The 20,094-nt window shown below is 40.9% G+C and overlaps 1 protein-coding gene across 2 annotated transcripts in view; it reads right to left on the bottom strand.

Moving 5' to 3' along the window:
* Positions 1–4,171: 4,171 nt before the first annotated feature.
* Positions 4,172–20,094, bottom strand: part of bahd1 (bromo adjacent homology domain containing 1) — a 29,743-nt gene continuing 13,820 nt past the window's right edge. For both annotated transcript variants that reach the window (XM_019277123.2, XM_019277124.2), the window contains exons 2-7: positions 16,806–18,570; positions 12,460–12,869; positions 11,999–12,158; positions 11,822–11,901; positions 8,814–8,905; positions 4,172–8,553 (exon numbers count right to left, since the gene is read on the bottom strand). In XM_019277123.2, coding sequence (XP_019132668.2) covers positions 8,361–8,553; positions 8,814–8,905; positions 11,822–11,901; positions 11,999–12,158; positions 12,460–12,869; positions 16,806–18,444 — 2,574 coding nt within the window. In that variant the 5' untranslated portion in view covers positions 18,445–18,570 and the 3' untranslated portion in view covers positions 4,172–8,360. The remainder of the gene's footprint in view (positions 8,554–8,813; positions 8,906–11,821; positions 11,902–11,998; positions 12,159–12,459; positions 12,870–16,805; positions 18,571–20,094) is intronic.

Genomic DNA, 20,094 nt, shown 5'->3' with positions numbered 1-20,094 from the left:
TGACATTTGACGAACACAACACAATCTGAAAAAACTGCAGTGTTTTAAAGGTCAACTTTTAGATGGTGAGAGAGAAAATCATGATCTGTGCTGTTTATTAGGGTGTGTAAAACTGTAAAAAATGATTAAATCTGAGTTTATTAACTCAGATTTAATGTGCAAACAGTAAAAAAACAGGCAGAGAAAATTACAACTACAGTGTAGGTGGATTTTTCAAGTTTTCCTACTGTATACAAATGTTTTACATAAAATGTCAATGCAATTTACTTCTTTCACACAAATAAAAATGAACTGATTTAACCACCCATGTGACTAATATTACTGATTGTGTCTTTGACTGCCAACCACTCAGAGCAGCTCCACTGAAAGATGAGGCACTTTCACCTGAAAACGAGGATTCTGGTGAGTCATGCACGATTGCAGCATTTTCCGACACGACCCCAGCCACTTTGTTGGAGTTATTACCAGTTGTAATGAATGTGAGTGAGGCATTCCTCTGTACATTCCTCTTTCAAGAGCATGAGTAGTGCCCTAAATTTATTATATTATGTGGAAAGTTGCACATATTGACAACACTGACAGCTGTAACCTTCAGAAGTTTTTTGATGATACAGTCGGATGTGTATCAGGAGGAAATGAGCAGACATACAGGGGGGTCATCGCAGATTTTGTCGACTGATGAAATCTCGACTACCTTCACATCAACGGCACCAAGGCGAATGAGATGGTGATCAACTTCAGGAGGAAGATGGCGAACGTGCAGGGATACCTGGGTTTCACCTAGACTGTCAACACAGACAGTGCAAGAAGGGTCAAAGTCGTCTTCACTTACTGAGGAGACTGAGGTCCTTTGAAGAGTGCAGGTTCACAGACTCACTGCCAGATTGTTTTAGCCTCCATGCAAGCAGCATTTTCCCTTGGATTGATTCCCGTTGCCGGATCTGCCTGCCTCTGACTAACCTGCTTTGTCGTTCTCCCAGTAAACTCTTCAGCTTTTCGTCTCTGACCACGATCTCTGTCTCTATCCTTCCTGGTGTTTGCCTGCCAGTGTGGCATCCTGCTGCTACGTTGCTGGATTTCCTCAACTTGCTGGACTTATATGAGAGGTTGGACATATCTCAGTCCCAAGAGACTCTGTGCTTAAGCCTGTTTTTGAACTGCATTCATTATTACCTGTTTGCTGAACAGACTATTGAAGAAGGCATTAAAGGGTTAAAATTATTTAAAAAATACATAAAAATGTGATAGTTATGAATAGGACTGAAGTTGTGAAAGTTGAAAAAAATATGCACATATAATATTTTTATAGCACTTTTTAGAAAAAGAACATTTTTTGCACAGAAGGGTGATTCGCACTCATTTTTGAATAAACTGACACTGCTCAAAAAATAATAATGCATTCAAATCAATGTTGTTGTCAATTATTGACATATCCAAGGGTCTAATAGTCCTGCCTAAAAAAATACAGTTTGCACTTAGTGTATAGGAAATTCTCAAATTTTGTGCTTTTTTATCATGTGGGTTCATGTTCCCAAAATGGCATTAAAGGGTTAAAATTATTAAGAAATACATGAAAATTTGATAGTTATGAATAGGACTGAAGTTGGTCAAAAGATTTAATGCAGTGAAAGTGAAAAAAAATATGCACATATAATATTTTTATAGCACTTTTTAGAAAAAAACATTTTTTGTACTTAACGACCGCTCGCACAAACTTTTTTTAGGGGAGCACAAGGGTTATAGACTCATTACCAAACTACCCTGTGATCCGGGTTACTGCAATTGGGTCCTCACACACCCGTTACAGTTAGCAAAGCTGACATCCATCATGAACAACTCCTCTCACCCCCTGCATGGAACTGTGGGGGCCTTAAACAGCTCTTTCAGCAACAGACAGCTACTCCCACCATGTAAGAAGAAGCACTACCACAGGTCCCAGCTGTCAGCCTCTTCAGCCCCAGCATGACTTCATGACTTTTTCTATATGTTTCTTATTTATGAGTAATTTCCTATCCACCTTGTGTATATGAGCTGCTGTGACAAGTGTGAGACCGTTAAAGTCTGTCTTATCTTTTATCAAACCTACATGTAGTTACACCAAAAACAAGTGTTACTCACCCCTTACTTAATTGATACGGTGTGACTTATCTCTAATGAAAGCTAATAATTGTTAGATTAGATAAGACGTCTTATTTTGAAAGATTATCTTTTATATAATCGTGAAGAGGGGACACTGGTACTAACAAACTTTAACCATTTATCCATTACTTTTGCAGTTATATGAAAATATAGCAAAGGCAATTATACAGACTATGATTTATAATTAAACTAAATCAAACTGAGAGCTAAATGGTGTCTTTTCAGATATTTAAAAAAAAAGCTAAAGCCACCTAATAGGTCTAATTTCTAAACTTTCTAAACTTAATGGCTCATTTAATAGGTCTAATTTCTAAACTTTCTAAACTTAATGGCTCATTTTGTTGATTTTATATCAGAATAAAGGCATTTAGCAGTACAGTAGTGTAGAGGTTGTTTATATATTTCACCCAGAACTCATTTGTTATACCAATTTACATAGTAAAAGCATATGTTTTAGCAGCTGATGATTGTTAAGTAGAAATGAGCTGAATATTTAATTTAATAAAACAACAGAAAACAACTAGTCACACTTCTACTTACGTACCCTGCTATTCTCATATTTGATTGTCCTTTGACAATCCTGTAAGTGGAAGTATTTGCATGTAAATGTCAGCGGTCTTAATATATTAAGCAATGATAGCTGTGTGTATAAACACAAAAAATATCATGGGCCTCTTTCATACTGAGGCTGTTCCGATTGTTCCCCTGAACGAATAAATTTCTAGTGCTCGGAAGGCATCATGAGACCTATGAGAAGAAAAACAATATAACTTCAAGACTGGTGTTGTCCTGATGTCTACCTAACTGTCTGACCATATAAATAACACAACCAGTGTCAAAAGAGGCAATCCTGGAATAATCTTTCAGGCCATTTTGAGATGAAGAAATCAATTTTACAGGTTTTCACTCACTATTGTTCTATATTTCTTTTCTCTCTATACTCAGAAGGCTCTTAAAAAAACCATAAAAGCCAGAGGTAAAGATTTCCACCATATCCTCCAGAGGTGGAAGGTTTCAGTCTAGGATTTTTTGGGCAGTAGATGCTATCCTATGACTGTCACTGCAGAAACCAGGATTCAGAAGACATAGCAGCAAACACACACTGCACAATCACTGAGCATGCACACAGACACACATACTGCTAAATAATCCATAAATTGAAGTGTCTGAACTTTGACTCTTCTTCTACAAACGCTCGCTGTTAAGGATGCAAATGCATTTCCCGGCTCCTACTGTTTAAAACCTCATAAACTGATGGAGTAGTACCAGAGGCCTCATACATATTCATCAGAGGCCTGATTATTGAAGTTAGATGATTTATATCTCCTCATGTATGCTTTCAAGATGCTCACACTCTTGCTTTTATCTGCCGTGATGTGTGCACTGTAACAGATAAATGGGGTGTTAATCACTTCAGGTGGAAGGAGATGAATGAATTACAAAAGTTGAAACACGTGGGTGGGGGAAAGGCTTGAGGCGATGTAAAGAAAACAGTGGTTTTGATTTATATAAATAAGATGTTTTTTCTTTTACATTTAAATGCAAATAAAGATAAATGATAGTTGTGAAATTCAGATTGTTTTCATTGTTACACTTTGTGAAACATGCAGGAAACAGGAGTGTGTACAGGAATCTACATACATTTCTAATTGTCCATAAAAAGCAGACTAACATTTGGCTGACTGGAGCAGAGTTGAGAACTAGATGTTATAAGAATTAATTTGCTGTATTGATTCAATCATAATTACACAGGAGCTTGATAAACCATAGTAAGTTTGTAATGTGGATACAGGTTGCTCCCTCAGATATCCTGTCAGCTTCATCTTGACAGCATTTCTGGTGCTGCATGGATCTTTCCAGTAGAGCATTAGTTTGTTTCATACAATATTTGACACATCAACATTAATATTATTCTTATATCCTGATCACAGTAATTAAAATATTGGCTTAGTGAGCCACCATGTGGGCAACATCTGTTACTACAGCTCTCAACCTGGGGTGAGATTTTACCAATTAAACTCTCAAACACATGTTCAAACTCATATATTATTTATTACAATTAAATATTTTTCTTATATTACAGAGGTCCATTTGAAACCATACAAATAATCTGTGCTGTGATTAATATTTCCAAGATATTTCCAAAACGCCATGCAAAGAATAAGAACATAAAATTCACATCAGAAGAACAACCAAAGTTTAGGTTTTTTGTACACCTGGGGGATTAAAATTCAATTTATGTTTCTATACCTTCTCCTCTCTATGTTTTTGGTGATTCATGATCAGCATCATCTGACAAAAAATGAAAGGCATTTGGAAAGTGGGTAAAAACAACAGTAACTGCTCGACTTTCTCTTCATGAAAAACACTTGGAATATATATGGGTTAATGGGAACAGGCACAGAGGACCAATTAAGACATAGTATCACACATCTTGATTAAACATAATTAGTTTGCTGAGTGATTCCTAAGGCCATAATATATACTGTGTGTGGTTTCTAGCTCTGATCCAGGAGGAGGATTTTAAATTACAGAACCAAATCAAATGTTTTACCCAGATCTGCTTGGTTGTATTGTGCTGTGTGGGTTTTCACCAACAATATTCAATGAAATATTTCAGTCAGTGGAGAAAGTATGCTGTACAGTGGTTTTGACACAGATTGACAAAAAGCAAATTGAAATAGTAGAGTAGTATCAATGTGAAATAATTCATTCATCATTAAGGAAGCTTGTAGCAAATTCTATTTTTGTAAGTGAACACAGACACAATTAATCTACTCCACCCTTTGCACAGGGAGTAAAGCAGAAGTTGTCAGGATGTGGGCATTTACAAGTGACACTCCACCCAAAATCTATCTCTTTGCACACTCGGCTTGTGAGTAGTTTCCTCCTTCATGTAGAACAGCGCTTGTGGTCAGCTTAAAACATGTTGGATACAAAGGATTCAAATGGTGACAAGCTTCAGGACTGAATCAGTTTCTTCACTGTCCACTGCATGTCTTCAGTATTTTCAGTATCTCCTCATTTGACCAAAATATGGCCGAGTACACCGACTCCGTGCGGTGCTATCCAACCTCTGTGAAGCTCTGCCAGGAAGCCGTGTCTTTAGCTGTATTTTGGCAAAATCTGATAGTTTGGAACATAATGAGCTTACAGATGGACAGCTGAGAGGAGGATTATAATGACGGCGGGATTTAGAAAAGTTTCTGCGGAAATTTTGATACTTTTTGTCTGCCATTAAAACGTGTTATGACTGACGTTTTTTGCAGACGCTGTTCTGCGAGAAGCACAAAACCACAAACTTTAGGCAACGGTTCAATATTTCAGGGACTGCACGTATCGCTTTCCTGTCGAGAATCGAAACGCTCACGTCTGTACTGTAGATCTGAAGCTACAGGCAGCAGGTGGTTAACTCAGCTTAGCATAAAGAATGGAAACGGAGAGACAGTTGTCAGAAAATTGTTGTTTTTACAGATGTAGTAAAGCAAAATCAGCTTTACAGGTGCTGGTTGCTGGATTTTGCTGCTTTTTCTGACAGAGCTGAGGTTGCCCCCTGCATGCTAAGCTTGGCTGATCGGGTGCCACATGTGGCTTCATATTTGGCGTGCAGAGAGAGCGGTATCAATATTTTCGTTTAAAGGTGGGGAAAGTGATCCTTGGTGAAATCCAATACCATGACAAACATCATGATGTTTTGATGTTAGTGTGAGCAACAACATGAAGTAATGACCATAGCTATGTTGTGGGTTTGCAAACTGTCACTGAAGTTGCTGCTGAGCCCCTAACATGCTGAGAGGACGATCAGTTTCCCAGAGCGAGCACACCAGCTGCTACTATAGTGAACATCACAACAACAACAGATCTTGGCAAACTAGAAACTAAGCCGAATGTCCGTGGGGGAAGTAATTGACACACAAATCCTGGCTGGAAACACAAGTTAGTGTTGTGTGGCTTGGTCCAAGCCACTTTGTTTGTTTCCCATTTACAGAGCCAGGGCTGTGTACAACCACCAGATTTATCTTTGAGTGCACACAGAGTGGAAAGTTAGCGGACCGTGAGGAGATGAAATTGAAAAAAAAAAAAAAATGGATTGGATTAGAATCCTGTTACCTGAAATCACTTAGCCCACCTTTAACGCTCGACAAGAAAGTAAATAAGCGCAGTTTTAGGTGTTTGATATTAAAGATCACTTTTAATTGGAACAACTTAAAATAAGTGTCGATCGAGGATCAGTTCTGTAATGTGATGGACCTGTGATGCATCTCAAGCATTTAGGAATCAAGATCAGCACACTAAAAAGCTTCATTATCCCAGGCTGATATCGGTACACATCTCTAAATGAAAGGCTGGGAATGTTCTCTAAGGCAGCAAGATCAAGGGCACAGGCTAATGCAAAGGTAAGTTTAAAATCATTGTAAAATTCAGCATTTAAAAAGGTGAAGAGGCAAAGCTTTATCATTTGAGGAGAAGTGAAAGTAGACAGGAAAGCTGGGCGAGGCCAAGGTACGTTTTGGTCCTGCAAGTTAAGCATCTCTGGTCACATGTTAGCAGGTGTCCTTCAAACTGTATCTGAGATACTTCTGAATACTCCAAATGTCTTCAACATCTCAACACAACATTTAATATGTTTGTATCTGGCAAGCGAGCTCAATCAGTCACAGAGATACTATTGCAAATGACTCACACACTTTTCATCTTCGACAGTGCAGCTAAGAAGGAGAGACAGACTCAACCTCCTTCTCTAATCAGGAATGAAAGCCACTCATCTAAAACTCTTTAAAATTATCTTTTGAAAATAAATTATATTTTCTCAGTACAGAAATAAATACACATCTTCTCTCAAACATAGGAATGAATCATCATCACAGATCTAAATGCTACACTGAATACATTACTCACCATCTCATCGGTGAACAAACAAGGATATAGGTGACTAACTGATGCCATCTGCCGTGAACAGACACTCATCCAGATATATAAATGCAAATATACAGTTAGCTGACACCGGATGTTAAATCATACCTCGGGCAAACAGCTTTGAGAACACAACATCTTTCTAAGCATTGGCATAACAAAAGTCCCCTCAATGCTCGGCTCGCGCTGCAAAATCAAATAAGCTGAACTGTGCTTTCTTTGTGGAGTGCAGGTCAGTAATAATTCGTGATACAGATATGACATAAAACCCATAATTCTGTCAGAAACTTCACGAGAGATGCAGCCAAAACTTTCCTCACAGCTGTGTTCATAGTTTACCACATAGGTCAATCACAATTACATGAAAATGGAAATGTTAAATAACGGGGACAACACGCTAATTTGCTTTCCTGCCAAGATTTAGATGAGAACATCGATACCACTCTCATGTCTAAATAAGTAGCTGGAGCCAGCAGTCAAATAGCTTATGGTAGCACAAAGACTGGAAACAACTAGCCCAGCTCTGTCTAAAGCCAAAGGGAAAACAGCTAGCCTAGGGAAACCATTTCCCCTTGTTTCCACTCTTAATGCCAAGCGAAGCTAACCGACTGGCTGGCAGTCGCTTCATATTTACTGTACAGACATAAAAGTGCTATCGATCTTCTTCCCGTCTAACTTTAAGCAAGAAAGCGAAAAAAAGCACATTTCCCAAAAACAGCTTGAACACAAATGTTCACACTGTAAAACTTCTGTATGCGATGCCTTGTAGAAAACTGCATGTTTCTGCATTTGCAAATGCGAATAAAATCCTCAGCCACTCTCGTCTCTTTTCTAAAAAACTGATGCGGCATGATATGCCTCGAATTTTATTTAGCTGTGTCGTGTCATGGAGACGCATTGTGATGTGTCTAGTATCTGTCAGGCAGACAGTAATTCACATGTAACATCAACTTCTCTTCATATCTATCAAATGTCACATTTCTAAGAGCTACAGTAGCATTTTCTACAGCAGAGTACGTTCAGGTTCTTCACACAGCTGCTACGACACCAGGGAGCCATGTATGATAAAGACCATAATAACTCTTATACAATATGTCAGACCATTACTTGTACTAAATAAATGTGTGGTTTGTAAGTATGAACAGGAGATTTCAAAACAAAATAAGCTCATCATCTTTCAATCCTACATCCTAAACTTCCAGTTCCTCTCACACAGGCAGCAGGTAGGTAATTAAAGTCGTGGAGGATGAAACCAGAGTAACATTATCTCACGTCCCATAGCATGATGTGTCATGCCCCGTCAGATGCTACTGCAGGTTCTTGAGGAGGCGTCCATAGCGGAAGTCATAGACGTGTCGACAGAAAAACACCAGCTCTGGGTCGACGTCATCGGGCACACAGTGGTGGGTGGGAATGGCGTTGCCAACAATGGGTGGCACCATGAGGGAGGCGGCACTGTCGCGTACGCCATCCCTACGGCGTTTTACCAAGGCACAAAATCTGGAGGAAGCACAAACAAAGGACATCAGACTCAATCACCTTCAAATTGTCTGTGAACTGAGAAAGTTGCTTGCTTTTTATGTTAAACGTTTTTAGTTAATCCTGTGGGTATTTGAAAAAAGCTTCAAAAATCAACACTAGAGTTTTCTGAGCAGGACCAAGTAATCTTTCAAAAGCAATAAAGTTTTCATGCAAGAAATATACTTGAAATAAATACTCTAAAAGCCACCACAAAATGTAAAAGATGCTTTCCTTCTTACCGGCAATACTGTGCCAATGTTAGGACATAGCATTTGTCTTCAATACAGGCCACACTGTTCACATCCTGGTGACGAGACGCAAAGATCTCATTCTGTATGAAAGAAAAGAAAAAAAACAACAAATCATCCACCAAGACTTAAAATTACACATTTTATCGCTTTCACAGTCTCCACACAGGAACATCTCTCTGCTTCACAGTACACTCACTGGCCTCTTTATTAGTTACACCTTGCTATCGGGTTAGACCTCCTTCTGCCTTCAGAACCGACTGAATTCTTCGTGGCATAGATTCAACAAGATGCTGGAAACATTCCTCAGAGATTTTAGTCCACACTGACATGATAGCATTACGTAGTTGCTGCAAATTTGTTGGCCGCACCACATCCATCATGCAAATCTCCCGTTCCACCACATCCCAAAGGTGCTCTATTGGATTGAGATCTGGTGACCATTGAGGATATTTCAGTACAGTGAACTCTCTGTCATGTTCAAGAAACCAGTTTAAAGTAATTTGAGCTTTGTGACAAGGCATGTTATCCTGCTAAAAGTAGCCATCAGAAGATGCCTACACTGTGGTTATTCATGGATGGACATGATTAGCAACAATACTTGGGTAGGCTGTGGCGTTTAAATGTTGCTCAATTGGTGCTAAGGAGCCTATTATCTCCCTCACATCATCACACCAACAGCCTGAACCGTCGATACAAGGTAGGATCGTGTGTATGCCAAAGTCCGACTCTACCATCTGAATGTCACAGCAGAAAACGAGACTCATCAGACCAGGCGGCGTTTTTCCAATTTTCTATTGTCTAATTTTGGTGAGCCAACGCAAATTGTAGCCTCAGTTTCCTGTTCTTAGCTGACAGGAGTGGCACCCAGTGTGGTCTTCTGCTGCTGTAGCCATTCTGTTTCAAGGTTCGACATGTTGTGTGTTCAGAGATGGTCTTCTGCATACCTTGGTTGTTACGACTGGTTATTTGAGTTATTGTTGCTTTTCTATCAACTTGAACCAGTCTGATCATTCTCCTCCTTTTTCGGACTGTTCTGTATAAACCTTAGAGATGGTTTTGCGTGAAATTCCCAGTAAATCATCAATTTCTAAAATACTCAGACCAGCCGTCTGGCACTAACAACCATGTGATGTTCAAAGTCACTTAAATCACCTTTCTTTTCCATTCTTCAGCAGGTCGTCTTGACCGCGTCTACATGCCTAAATGCATCGCTGCTGCCATGTGATTGGCTGATTAGTTATTTGTGTTTATAAGCAGTTGAACAGGTGTAGCTAATAAAGTGGCCAATGAGCATATATTCACCAGAGAAAAAATGTTTTACTTCTTCCTCTGAACCAAAGCCCTGTTACACTGCTACTTTGATGTTTTTGTTGTTTGTTAATGCAGCAGAGAAACGACAGACTTCATGTGGTTTATTGTTTCTGGAGATTTAATAAAGTCCCACTTGTTCCTCTGGGAGATTACTGACAACAGGAAGCAAGCACAACAGAAGCTGCTCCTCAACATGTGTGCCTGCCTGTGTTTGTTCAGTCATTCTCATCTCTTTGAGACACATTTTTAGTTACCGAGTTAAGCCAGTCTTCTCTTCAATTTTGATTTCACTTTGATGCAAACTCATAGTGTGCAAACAGGAATAAATGGAAGGCAAAAATAAATGGGAAGAGGCTCAAAAGTGTTATATAATACATTTAGTGTGTTGCAAACTAATCCTCATATCCCACGGAAAACATTTTATTAGATGAGAGGAATTAAGTGAGCAAAAATACACATGAATGAGTCCTGAAATGACTCAAAAATGGTCAAGATTAAGGTGAAGAACACCCACACGTCCCCATTATTTCCTTATATGGGGGCACGTTGGACCTTTACCATGGGTTTATACCAAGGACGCTTACCAACAGATTTGTTTATTGTCAACAAATCTCATGAAAAGTCCAAGAAAGCTTTTTATCATTTTCCCAGTACTTCCCCACTTCCCTACCCTGCCTATATTTGCATTTAGCCACAAACCCATTCGTTCCAACTGAGGACGTAAATCTGTCACAAATATTTAGTTTCATTGTGAAAAAAAGAGAAGTAATGTAGGAAGCAGGGTGATAAATAGTGTAAATAGGGGACTTGTTGGGGACTATTTTCAGCTGTGGATTTGATGCTGTAGTGGTGCAGAACTCAGGCAGCAGCAGGACTTTGTGTATGGGCTTGACTCAAAATGATAAACTACAGTGGCCATGTTTATGAAAATGAACATTTGACTCGTTGCTTTTAATATTAATATGTTTTTTAAGACAACACTGGCGGTTAACGACACAAATCAGCTATAACTGGCTTTGCAAACACAGTACGTGTTGGTGGGATCAATTCACTCATTGGTCTTTTTATGGGATATGGACAAAAAGAGAAATATATATGATAATATATATATATATATATATATATTATATAATATAATATATATATAATATATATATATATATAATATATATATATATATATATATATAAAGGGTTTTATGCCAAAAAATGTTATTTATACATTTTGGTATGGGAACATAATGACCTAAAATGTATTGCCATTTCAGATAATGACTGTGACATACCTTGTTTTAACTTTCTGCTTCACATTATTTTGTGAGTTGGTGTTTCTTTTTTAATGAATGTCTCATATTGGAACAAAACAGTGTAATGTACACAAGTATTGCATTATTATCTTATTATTTTTAACTCTTTATATGAAATTAAACATTAAAATAAAATAGACTTAAAATAGCCTTAATATTTAAATTGTCCGCCAGTCACGTTTAACTGTTGGTTGTTTCTTTTATCTGAGAGACTTAAAAGCTAACATGGCACAAAGCCATGCTCACATGTAGCTGGCACAGTGATTTACTGACTATTTGCCCACGGTTAACTAGACCTATGTTCAGGTGTCCTTGTAAACGATTATAACAAACATCTGTCGACCACTCAGAGACAAGTATAGAAGGATTTGCTCCTCACCTCACAATGTATACTGGGGTTGCGGCCCCCCTGTGTGTGTTCTGGACGGTAGTACCAAAACAAACTCATCATCAGCTCTCCTAAAGAAGAAAAAGATTTTTTTTAAAACAGTTATTACCACATTAATCCAGGTTCTCTTGTACTGGAAGTAAACACTTCGTACAGCGTGTTTACTACCTGACTCTGGGTCTTCCCACAAAGCTGAGATCTTGGCCACATAAGGCAGAGACTTCTTCCTAGGTCCAGATTTCAGCAGAACAGTGTCTCTGACCCGGATCAGGTCCCCATCCCTCCGAACTCCCTCAAAACACTTCCTCAGCACCAGAGTCTCCTCTCCCTGGAAACACAGAAAGTAGGAAATACTGACTCTTCATGCAGCCAGAAAGTGATAAGTTGTGAGAGGCTGTGGAGTAAAAAGCTCCAAGATGTGATTTGTATTGAATGACTTCTGTCTCAACAGTCATGTGTTTGGATGAAACTCAAAAAACGGTGAAAAAGCTCTGATGTGACAATAATGCGTGTGTGATAAATCATCCCAGACTCTCTTAGGAGCGTCAAGTTAAATTACACCATAATTAATTACAAGCGGCATCATCATGGCTGCGTCACAAAGCACCAGCATGACTTTCTCTACGTACCACTGAGAAAACCTCCCTCTGAAAGGGCAGGCCAACTGGCTGCCAGCCGTTGGTGTTTTTTTGGCGCCGGTTCTTCGGCTGCTTGGCAACCGTTCGCTCTCCGACGCTGGCAGAGCTGAGCTTCTGTTTCTTGTCCCTGTTGAGAGGGCAGACAGCCGAGCTGATGCTGCCGATGCCGCGCGCGCCAGACCTCGACCCGCTGGGCGACTTGGCACTCTGTGGACACTCCTTCGCCACCTGCAGCGGAGGCTGTGGTTGGCTGGGGTCAGACAGCGGAGTCTGAATGTGGGGCACTGATTGGCCGGCTGGAGGCACAGTGGGAATGGGGCAGCCAGTGAGGATTCTGGGGCTGGGACAGATGGGGATGGAGGAGGGACTGTGATGGTCATTGAGGGTTGACGGGTAGTCGTCTGAGGAAGGAAGTGAAAAAAATAATGAAGCAGAGTAAGTAGGAAAATGCACACAGTCCCCTAAGGAGCAGCTACAGTGATCAACAACCTTTAACAAGGTTACATAACAGTGACATAAATGACACTCAGCTGTTATTAGCTCTGCTGAAGCAGCAGAAAAAACAAACAGAGTCTCAATTAAGGTCAATTATAGCCTTTAACGGAGCAGCCCACCTCACACGCACACACACACACACACACACACACACACACACACACACACACACACATTAAACATCATCTTTATAAAGCTGACAGTGAAAAACACTAGTGCTAACTGTGTGAAATAACAAGAGCAGATTGTGCACACTCCCATGACACAGTTGGGGAGAGCACAATAAGGTGAATTAATGATCAATTTATTTCAGTGTGATCTCTCAGCTCCCTGGATCCCAACTTCATCAGCAGCCTTTATTTCCTCCACGGAGAATACATTAATGTTAGGCTACTTCAGGTTTACTGTTAGCCCACTGAACCATTAGCAATTATATTAGAGCTGTGTACATAGACATGCAATGTATCTAATAAGATTTTATGTGCAAAACCTGTAATTAGCATATAAAATCTGATGTATTGTTATAGTTTGGAATGGTTTTACTTGAAGCAAGACCATGAAACATTTATTGAACATCAGCTGTGATACATGACGCTGGTAAATGCCAAAATGTAGCATAACAGTAACACAAGTTGGCCAGTGACTTCACTGTAGATTATCTAACATTTACCACCATGAGCTACTGGTCATACCAAACCAGATATAACAGCAAAGCCCCTGGTTGTATTGAATTAACAAGGCTGCATTACAAGGTTGTGTAGGGTTGCTATAAGTAAAAAATCTCAACATTTCTGCCCATGCTGCTTAGAAACCTTACTACATCGTGGCATCATTATTGTACTTCACCTGCACACCCACACAGGTTTCACTGGTTAATTAGACCTCTGCTCAGGCATGTGTTGGGTGGAGCTCACTATGACATCAGGTGGCCAAAGTCCTAGAACCAATAAAGTTGTTTCACCCCATAATGTGCACCAAAATAAAGTCAAACCTGATCAGTAAATTGTAGTTATTCTTTTCTAGCCTTTCTAGTCTTCTGACCACTCAAAGTGCCTTTGCACTACATTTCTCATTCACCCATTTACACCCACATTCGTACACTGATGGCACAGACTAAGGCAGCAATTTGAGGTTCAGTATCTTGCCCAAGGACACATTGACATGTAGTCTGGAGGAGCCATGGATCCAACGGGCAATCATCTGATTAGTGGGTGACCCGCTCTACCTCCTGAGCCACAACAGTGTGCCACACATTAGTACTAAAAGAGGTCTAATCAGGCAGAAAGTGGCAACACCTGTGTGTGTTTTCAACATTAGACATTTTGACCTGTCACAGAAGGAGCTTAGCCGAGTGGCAACCTCCATGGCTGTGAAGTGAAGCCTATGCAGAAGTGCCAAAACCGGCAGTTCCAACAATGGCCACTTGAGGCTGGCTACAAAATATGTCAATAAAACTTCTCAGCAGAAATAAACATATTTACAGCCTGGTACAAAAAAAACAGTTCTGGTCTCTATAGATAATTTCTCAGTTTATGCGACTAATTTATATATAACTCAACTATTAATTTTATATTAAGGGCTTGAAGTTATCCAGAATTAACAGTGTGGCTGCTTTGACTGACAGCCGGGTGTTGTTACAGGTGGCTTGTTTGAGCACCTAAGCATCATTCAGCCCGCCTTAGGTCCAATGATCCACGTCTTTGCTGATTTCAGATTAAGGGAAGGCTGCAGAAGCAGGACTGCCAAAAGGGTGATGGCCAGAAACCTACGAGTGACGTCGCGTATACGACACTCATTCTTTATACAGTCTATGGTCCTAGCAGCAAGCCATGCAATTCAGCCGTCATTTATTCTATTAGTAACACCTGTGCTTTTCCTACTGTGACATGTCAAAATGTCTTCCATGAAAAACAACTATTTGTAAAAAAATGAAGGCTGATGGTGCTCTTGTAGTCAAGAGTCTCAACCCCTTCACAGCCTGACCTGGTTTCAGCTGCTGGAGACCACAGAAAGAGTGAGAGAGTGCAGCTGAGGTGCAGCAGTGTGTGTGTGTGTGTGTGTGTGTGTGTGTGTTATTAGTGTTGTTTTGAGGTCATATTCAGGTGTTTTTAACCGTACACCCACACATTCAGGCACACACACACACACAAACTCGCGTCCACATGCTGTTTGTGTGTGTTACACCGCAGACATCACAAAGAGTTTTCCTGTTCTGGTTCACATCTCTGACTTGAACGCGGTAACTAACTGCTGACACTGGAGCTTATACAATCAGCTCATTAGGTTTCAGCTGCACAGGCCTTGTATTCACTGTCTGGCGACTTGTATTCAAACTTAGACAAAAGAGGTCTTGCCCTTTATCTGATATTTTTTTGTTACTTCCCACTCAAGTGACATTCCAAAACGGGAGATTAAAAATGCCTGACATAATAGCTATTCTCAGCACATTGTACTGCTGTGGCAGCTGGATTGGGGGGGGGGGGGGGGGTTTGCATACATAATAACCTTAGAACTATAATGTGCTCATAAATGTTTAATACTTAAACTTATTAGGAAGTCCTACTGTCTTACTTAAAGCGGTCAATGATTTCATATAGGAAGTTCAGTTTCCCTGTCACTGGATGCGCTACACAGCCTGTGAAAATAGTAATTTCTTTTGTGGCTCTGCAGGGACTTCGCTGATAATGTCATTAAACAACAGGAAATAGTTGGAGTAACCTTTTAATCACCCCTCTGTGATTTCTGGTCTTTGCCATCTAAATAACATCTTTTTCTACTAGAATATCTGCTGTATTTTCTTTTTAAGAGCTGTCTAGAATTTTTCCGTCTAGCAGGTTTAGTAGGGTGTTCGAGATGTCTCTCTCCTCAGCAACACATTCCAACTCCTCTTGGAGGACCTGAGGCATTCCCAAGATAGATGGACTATGTAATCCCACCAGCGGGTACTGGGTTTGTATCCGCAATCTCATTCTTTCAGTCACTACCCAAAGCTCATGACCACAGGTGAAGGTTGGAACATAGATGTATTGGAAAATCGAGAGCTTTGCCTTCTGGCTTAGCTCCCTCTTACCCACAACAGTCCTGTACAGTGTAAAAGTACTACAGTCGTCCCTCGCTATATATCGGTTCACTTTTCGCGGACTCGCTGTTTCACTGATTTTTTTAGTGTAATTTTGCGTGCTTTTTCTACAGCGTACTGTACGGTATGAACGCGCATTGTGTTCTGCGTCCTGATTGGCTAACGGATAACCGCACGTGTGTTCTGCGTCCTGATTAACTAAGGGAGTACTGTACAAAATGCGTGTAAAAAGGTGTATAAAAGTGTGTGGTTAGGGGTTTTACGGCCTTAAAACATGTATAATAATTGTAAAACTTACTTCGCGGATTTCGTTTATTGCGGGTTATTTTTAGAACGTATCCCCCGCGATAAACGAGGGACCACTGTATACCAAAAAATATGGGTAAAATGATTTTAGCTGATGCGGACCGTGTGGTACAAATTCTTTGTCAAACAGTGATTTCCATGATCAGACGTAAACCTTCAAGCTCTAGATTTAAGATTTAAGTTCACCTTCATTACATGCTTGCCACACTTCACCCTGCAGTAGCAGTAAAAGCATCCTCTGACCATTCAAACGTCAAAGAAATGATGGACACTGTCCCGTCTTTTTGCCTTATATCAGAGGCACTTCAGGAGGTTGTCAGTGTTGCTACGTAAGTGCCTCCAAGACAGATACCCATGCATTAACTCGTCTTGTTGAATTCTTCAAAAAATAACTCTGACAGACTGCTGGAGGTTGACAAAAAATAAACCCAGTAGTGTCAATCTTCTGTCTGCTTACCTCTTTTGATGCCGTGGTTACATTTGGTGCAGTCTGTGGAGCTGAAGGAGCATCCCCCTCTAGCGATGGCTGGAATCACACTGGTATAGGAAGAGTAGCCGTTGATCCTGCAGGGCTCTCCGTAGCACGCCTCCAGTGAGGTGCAACAATACACTGGATGGGTAATCCCTGAGGGCTGTGAACCGGTGCTAGGGAGCAGCTTGGGTCTCTTGCTGCTTCTCGGGCATAAAGTGAGGGGTGATATGGGAGAAGGGGAGTTGTCCGGGTGGCTGAAGTGGACATAGTAGCCAGGGAAACAGGTGTATGTGCGTGGGCTGATGGTTATGGCTGCTGAGTGGGCTACAGAGTGAGGGGACTGAAGATGGTGGTGATGATGATGATGGTGGTGATGGTGGTGATGGAACACCTCGGACAGCGAGCCGTCCTCTGGTTCCTTGAAGGTCTTGTCCTCCAGGAAGAGGGCCAGTCTGTGACAGTACTCCACACACCTCTCCTGGGAACAGCAGTAGCAGGAAGACACCTCGGCCTCCACCTGCTCCTCTTTGATTGTTTTCAAGGAGAATCCCAGCGAGGAGCCACAATGGAGCGAATGTTTGAGACACTCTTCTCCTCCAGTGGTGCCCTTCCACTCTGGATCCAAAGCCTCACTTTTACACAAACTACAGCACCCCTGGATGGTAGAGCCTAGCTGGGGATGAATCAGATCCTCTGTACCCTGTTTTCTGTGCTTTAGTTGGTCCTCGTGTTTGGGATGTGTTGTTCTTTTGGTCAGCGTTGTTTCTCCACACACTGGTTTACCGCTAATCTCATCCTGAGTCGTAGTTGCTGCTTCACTTCCAAGCCCTGGCTTGGACTCCATCTTTTTTTGCCGTTTGGCTCCATAGGCGGTACTTGTAAGTTTGAGCAGCGTTGCAGCAGTGAGGCCAGCCTGACGCCGAGGCGTTGGTGCAAACAAAGCCAACCAGTCGATGTTCTGAGCCGCTGCTGCTGCTGACCGCCTCTGTTTTTTAGGTCTTTCTTTTGGGTCTGCTTTCCCTCCAGAAGGAACTTTTTTGGTTTTATGACCTCTGTGTTCAGTTTTAGTGAGACTATCATTAGCTGGATGTTCATTAGAAGTCTGACGTTTCTTTGTAACATTTGACGTGAGAGAATCGTCTTTGTAGAACAGCAAGCTGTTGACAGCCTCAGCATTGAGAGATGCCATTCTTCGCCTGCGTGGCTCGAAGACTGTCGCGGGGAACATGAGTAAGGCGTCAGATTGGTTGATTTTTGGTTCCAGTGCTTGCTGAATGGCTGTGGAAGTTTTCTTGGTCCGTCTTTGAATGGAGCTGGAGTGACGCTTCTTTTTGACTTTAACGCTCTTTTGCTTACCAGTTTTTGGTGCATTCTTTTCTTTACACATAATTCCTTTCTCTTCCAGACGGGTGAGCAGGACACAACAGTCCAGCGCTTCTCCATCACCCACTACCAGTGTCTTCTTTCTATGGCGATGTGACTCTTTCTTATCCTTTTTTTTCTTTCCTCTCAACTCATCCTTTCTCTCTTTTAGTTTTTTCACGCCACCTCTTTTCTCCTTGCCGACCTTCTCCTGCCGGGGCTTCCTGCATTTCACAGGCTGGCTCCGCTGAGCTTTCACCATGGTCTAAGCGTCCGTGGGCAGATCCACCACCTCCTCTTCATCCACAAGGTCCAACAATGGTGGGTTTCAGCTCAGAGAGACCCTTCAGTGAGCATCATCATGGATCATCACCTGGTTCCATACACTCTGCGGAAAGACACAGATGAGATGGTTAAATTTAAAGCTTACTCTCATACACTCTTGTAGAATCTGAGAGTGACTTCGTGTAACAGACAGGATCTTTTGATGCATTATTAAACAACCGGTTTTACTTCGTTTGCTGTCAATTTCCAGGTCCCCGGGGTATATGACCATTAGACAACCTTTCTCCCTAACATGCAAACCACACTGCACACTCAGGAAGAGTGAAGAACTGAGATAAAAAGCACATGATGCTATGAGGCCTTATGCACTTCAACCTCTTGTTCTTTTTACACTTAGATCATTACATATTAATGAACTGTGCTATAGCTGCTGCATGTTTCGATTTAACTGCAGCCAAATAATAATAATAATTTAAAAAAAACAATAAACTATTGCCTTTTTGTCTTGTGTGTCAATAATGAGCATCTTAAGCTCCTTGAACCCATGCTGAACCACATTAATGACTCACACAATCAACCAGGAGCCTAACATTATAAGCATTCACCCACTCAGTGAGCACAGCACAGAAGCAGATGAGGCATTTAGGTGATATATTCAATGTTTGATGTGATGGATGCTTTTAGGAGTGATTTGGATCTGTAATTCACAATTCCACACTGATTTAATTTTAGCTACAGCCTGCAGCTGATCTGTGTAAGTGGTACCATGTCTTACCAAAGAGTAGGTAATTAGAGTAAACATGAAAAGACTGCAAAGACGGTTTCACCTAAAAGAACTACACATTTCTGTTTCTACGTGGTCAAAGGGGCAGTAAACTCTTTTAAAATTGCAGTGAGGGATGAAAGTAAGTAATAACTCGTCAAACATTTGGAGACACAACAACAGTATGATCAAATGACTCACAAATTCCTCCTTATTTCACCAAAACTGGTGGCACAAACATTCGTCATACAATAGCCTCTTCAGTTTCCATGTCAACAGGCTGGTACTGAGTACATCAAAGCATCTCCAGCAACTTTACAGTCAAATATGTACAATCAGCTTTACAATCCTCTGCAATTCACACAAGTCTTCCAGCTCTCTAAACACAAAAAAAACATCCTCACTTATGGAAAACTTAAAGTTTCCGATGATTCAAACAGTGCCCTTGATGCAATGACACTCCTGCGTGCAGCGTCAAGAGATAGATCATTCTTCTTGCTGCAGCCCTGAAACACAATTATTCCACTTGACCTACAAGAACGAAGTCAACACGGGCCTTTTTTTTTATATATTAAGTGGCTCTTCAGCCATAAAACCATCAAGCTTTCACAATCACACACTCTCCCAGGAATGATAACGCCCGAATCTCAGTTTCCATTAATACCCGACACATGAACAATTAGGAGATTGTTTTAAACAAGCTGCTGCTTGTGATGACACATTTGTATATGCTCAGATTGGTATATGTACAGTGTAAGAATTTAACCAATGAACCTATTAAGTGCATGTCTGACACACTCCACAAAGAAAAGCCCCAGCTGAGGTTCGAACCAGGAACCTTCTTGCTGTGAGGTGACAGTGCTA

The sequence above is a fragment of the Larimichthys crocea genome, chromosome XXIV (assembly GCF_000972845.2).
Source record: "Larimichthys crocea isolate SSNF chromosome XXIV, L_crocea_2.0, whole genome shotgun sequence".
Lineage (NCBI taxonomy): Eukaryota > Metazoa > Chordata > Actinopteri > Sciaenidae > Larimichthys > Larimichthys crocea.
This window is presented reverse-complemented; position numbering and strand designations above follow the sequence as displayed.